At 36.1% G+C, this 5,042-nt stretch overlaps 1 protein-coding gene across 1 annotated transcript; it reads left to right on the top strand.

The window, feature by feature from the left end:
* Positions 1 to 1,419: 1,419 nt before the first annotated feature.
* Positions 1,420 to 3,744, top strand: LOC148998828 (uncharacterized). Its single transcript, XM_089141687.1, has 3 exons — positions 1,420 to 1,554; positions 1,642 to 1,954; positions 3,713 to 3,744. The coding sequence occupies exons 1-3, from the start codon at positions 1,420 to 1,422 to the stop codon at positions 3,742 to 3,744; spliced, it is 480 nt and encodes a 159-aa protein (XP_088997813.1).
* Positions 3,745 to 5,042: the final 1,298 nt, after the last annotated feature.

Below are 5,042 nucleotides of genomic sequence, written 5' to 3'. Positions count from 1 at the left end.
TTTGATGTGATTTTGGGAATGGATTAGTTGACTGCCCACAAAGCTGTGATCCTCTATTCTTTGAGAAGAGTACAGCTTTGTGGTATACACTTAGGTTGCGTTTTGATGCAACATGGAAAAGTAGTGGCGTATGCCTCTAGGAAATTGAAGGATTATAAGCCAAACTACCCTACTCATGATTTGGAATTAGCGGTAGTAGTTTTTGCTTTAAAAATTTGGCGCCATTATTTGTTTGGGGAAAGATTTCCATCTACACTAATCACAAGAGTTTGAAGTACTTCTTCACCCAGAAGGAGTTGAATATGCGGCAATGTAGGTGGTTGGAGTTGGTCAAGGATTATGATTGTGACATTCAATATCATCCTTGAAAGGCCAATGTGGTTGTGACGCTCTTAGCAAGAAAGGTAAGCAAGTAGAATTTTATCTAAATGCTTTGAGTAAACCACTTCTGTTTTCTATCTTGGAACTTTTTCTAGAAATTGTTCAGAAGGGTCTGAAGTGATGCTTGCAGCTAAACAACTAGATCTACTTTAAGAGATAGGATAATTGCCTTACAAGATTCAGATCCGGAATGAAAGGAGAAGATTGAGAAGATTACCTCTAGTCCTGAAGTAGAACCTGATTTTTATATGTCTACCAATGGAGCATTGACTTATAGAGGAACACTGTGTGTGCCAGCAGTTGAAGAACTTAAGAAATAGATTTTGAAAGAAGCACATAAGTCTGCATCCAGGAAGTACAAAGATGTATAGAAATCTAAGAGAACATTTTTGGTGGATTGGTTTGAAGAACGACGTGGTAGATTTTGTGGTCAAGTGTGACACTTGCCAACATGTTAAAGTAGTTCGACAACCACCATTTGGACTTCTACAGTTGCTTCCTGCCCCTAGTTGGAAGTGGGAAGACATTACCATGGACTTCGTTACTGCTACCCCCCGAACCAGCAATGGGAATGATACTGTATGGGTAATCATTGATAGACTGACCAAATCAACCCATTTCATCCCTATGAAGATTACTTATAATATGGATAAGCTAGAAAGGCTTTATACAGACAATGTAGTACGTCTACACGGAGCTCTAGTGAGTATTGTATCTGACAGAGATCCTAGGTTCACCTTAAGATTTTGGAGTAGTTTGTAGAAAGCATTGGGAACCCAATTGACCTTAAGAGCTCATCATCCACAGACTGATGGATAATCTGAGTGGACAATTCAAATTTTGGAAGATATGCTTAGATCTTGTATTGTGGATATGGGAGTCAATTGGGATGAACCCTTAGCTTTGGTTGAGTTTACCTACAACAACACTTATCAATCAACAGTAGGCATGGCTCCGTTCAAAGCACTTTATGGAAATACTTGTAGAACACCACTGTATTAGACTAAAACTGGTGAAGGAAAAGTTCTAGGTCCGAAAATGATTGAAGCTACAAGTGTAATGGTGGACATGATTAAGGAAAGGATCAAGTCGGCACAATCAAGACAAAAATCTTATGCAGACAAGAGAAGGACTAATCTAGAATTTCAAGTGGGGGAGAAGGTGTTTTTGAAGGTATCACCTATGAAAGGGGTGATGAGATTCAATGTCAAAGGAAAGCTTAGTCCTTGGTATATTGGCCTTTATAAGATTATTGAGAAGGTTGGACCAGTTGCATACCGCTTAGCATTACCTCCGTCCTTAGCTGGAGTTCATGATGTGTTCCATGTGTCAATGCTACAGCAGTGTCTAGAGAATCCAGAGCATCTCCTCCAGCGAGAACCCGAAGGTCTTGGAGCTGATCTTTCCTACAATGAAAAGCCAGCTGAGATCCTAGATAAGAAGGACAAGCAGTTGCGGAGTAGGACCATGCCTTTGGTGAAGATCCGATGGAAGAATCATACCCCCGAGGAAGCTTTTTGGGAGAAGGAAGACGAGATGAAAGTGAAGTATCCCCATCTCTTTGGAAACCTAGGTACACTTTCAATTTCAAGGATGAAATTTCTTTTAAGGGGGGGGGGAGGATGTGAAATCCCTCACAACCCTAACCTGAAGATCTATGTTGTAGGTCCAAAAAGCTAAAGTGAAGGTAGGAGACAGCTTGGGCCACCTCATCTATACCCATTGGGTCTGACCTAGAACCAATGGATGATGATGAAGATCCCATTATGGAAACTTTGACTAACATTGGAAAAAGATGCTATTTGAATGATGATGGACTTGGAAGATGGACTATGAGTACAGTGTTGACACAATTGGAAGGTCCTACAAAACCAAGACTCTTTCATTAGTTGGAAAATGACCCAAGAGGAGCTTACGGCTTTCAGAGACCAAAAATCACTTTTTGACCAAAAGGTATTGTTTGGTCGATTGCCTTGGTTGCCCTAAGCGACCAGCATAAGCGACCAAAACTCCTCACCATAGATTTGGTACCTTTTGGAAATTAGGTTTTCAAAGCCCTATATATTCAAACTTCGATCTAATTCGAGCCACTTTGACATTAAGCTTTTGGAGAACATGAGAAGAACCCTAGAGCACTCTCCCCAAGGCCAAGGAAGATCCCCAAGCATCTGTGAGAGTTTCCTCCGTCTAATCTTCTTCTTCAAGGTTAGCAATCACTCTCATTCTCTATAGTTCTATTATCTCTTCTAATTCTACCCATTATTGTGATTGTGAGGAAGGTCTTATACTACTGTGATGACCTATTTTTCTATCCTTATAGTCTTAGAGTGAATCCCCATTCACTCTATTCTTTCTGTGACCAACACAGTATGATTTCGGTAAAAACCTAGTATGATCTTCGTGATAGTATTCTTATTTGAGTTATTTGATTCTAATCCTGCTAAATCTATTCCTAGGTTATTTTCTAACCATGATCTAATGTCTTCAATTTCTAGAGTGAATTCTAATTCACTCTAGTCTATCCATGAAATCTATAGACTGATTTCGAATTAAGCCTATCTAATGATTCGTTGGATTTCTATTCCGTTGACCATGTTAGATTCTTAGATCATGATTGATAGTCTCCTTATACTATTTTATAATTTTTCCTATTAATTTTGGAGTGTTTAGAAACCCAAACGATGAGTTTCCTATCAAAATTAGGGTTTTCTGTCTGTACACAGAAGACTTGGTCGCCCTACGAAGAAGACCACAACCCTCTCTCTAAATTTTCATCTTTATTTGTTTTATGAGCTTTGTTATAATGAGTAGCTAGTTCCTTTTCTTTGGGATGTAGATGAATCATTGCTTGTTTCATTAATTCGATTGTTCTATGTCTTCTAGTTGATGTTTTTAATTGTGTTTGAGTCTGGCCAAAGATGCCCTATAGCTAAGCAAACTAAGGATGCCAAAACTTCAGCGAAGGACGATAGCCTTGTGAAGATAGGGCATTGGGGATTCTAAATCCCAAAGAACCTCACTTATTAGTTAAAGTTTTTGCATTAATTGATAGTATAATTTCTTTGTGTTTTTCTTACGTAGAATAAAAGCAATTCAGATTTACTTTAAATTAGGTTTTGTTGAATTCAACCTTAGTAACTTAGCCTTTTAGTTCCCCGTAGTTTAGCCTATATTTTCTGCTAGCTAGATTAGTAAAAAATATTGATGAAAAGTTGAAAAAAAAAATTTCCAACAACTCCTCATCAATAATATTTTTTTTGTATAATTTTAATTGAAATTTAATTTTAAAAACTACAAAATTATATTCATTTATAGTTTTTTGCAACTGCAGGTGCATCCAACAATATTTGCAGTGCAAACTAGTTACTACTATATACAATAAATAAAACCATGTTAAAGTTGATTTAATGACAACCCACAATTGTCAAGGCAATCCAATGTGTTGCATGGCTACACAGACTACTATAAGTAATATAATATTATAATTTTATATGATTACACTTATAAGCAATATAGATTTCATACCAATAAAATACTTAATAATAATAGGATGGAATCAACACATAATAAAACAAATATTGATGTATAAATTATATGTCAAAATACATACTTATACAATTAGTAATTATCATGACACTTAGCGTAATTACCAAAACAAAAAATGTAATATAGAATAATAGCAAGCCATTACTTGTTACGAAAAAACAAAGAATTAAAACTTTGAATTATAAGCCATAATTTAATCTATATATATATATATATATATATATATATATATATATATATATATATATATATATATATATATATATATATATATATATATATATATATATATATATATATATAATGAATTTTCTAGCATCTCATATTATAATCACAATGCACTTATATTACGAGATGAATAAGACAAACTTCATTGTTTATAGAAAACAAATGTGAGAAGGTCGATCATCTTTTTCACCTTGGAATAGAAAGTATGATGGTCTATAGATTGTCGTCTTTCTTCTCAAATGAAAACAATATATTCAAGATAAGGAAAAAATTCAGGACAAGATAATCAAACCCATTCATTGAGTTGTGTGCATTACATATTTCTATTAGAAGTATCATTTTTTCTATATAGAAATATCAAAGTTTACAAGTAAATACAATAATTCTTGTATAAAATAAGATGCTCTTCCTATGGAACTGTTGCGTCTCAGATCTAACCTTGTGTCCTGACTGAGGCGGATTGACTCCCGATTGAGATCCCCACTATGAAGAAGATAAGACTTGCAAAAGAAGTTAGACGCAGGCTGGCTTGGATGCCGGGCAACCGCCTCCGATGGCTAAGTCAGTCAGGGGTCAGATTAGGATCCCGAGCGAGCGCTGCTCAAAGATTATCCAAAAAATGTTTGTCTCTTACCTAAAGGTTGAGACCTTGTTAAATAATGCATGGGTTACCTTTCTTAGAACCGACAAGGTCCCAAGCACTTGCCTACCTAGCTACTCCTAGGGTAATCCTTCTGTTTATGTTGGCATTTCCTTCTTTATCTTAGCGTGAATGGAGCATTCCATATTGGTCACATTTGACCGAGAGATGTCCTCACCACATAGCTAGGTGATTACTCGGGTATTAATCAGATCCGATCAGCCATGTGTGTGTTTGAACGTGTGCA

This window comes from Hakea prostrata, unplaced genomic scaffold (genome assembly GCF_041222555.1).
Source record: "Hakea prostrata isolate BN-2017 unplaced genomic scaffold, UWA_Hpros_2 contig_119, whole genome shotgun sequence".
NCBI classification, from domain to species: Eukaryota; Viridiplantae; Streptophyta; class Magnoliopsida; order Proteales; family Proteaceae; genus Hakea; species Hakea prostrata.
This window is presented reverse-complemented; position numbering and strand designations above follow the sequence as displayed.

Excerpts from the sequence above, each read along its gene's own strand:
- LOC148998828 (XM_089141687.1), top strand. The coding sequence starts at position 1,420 with ATGATTGAAGCTACAAGTGTAATGGTGGACATGATTAAGGAAAGGATC. Across the intron at positions 1,555-1,641 it reads GGGAGAAGGTGTTTTTGAAG|GTTGGACCAGTTGCATACCG; the intron begins GTATCACCTATG and ends ATTATTGAGAAG. Across the intron at positions 1,955-3,712 it reads CCATCTCTTTGGAAACCTAG|GTGCATCCAACAATATTTGC; the intron begins GTACACTTTCAA and ends TTGCAACTGCAG.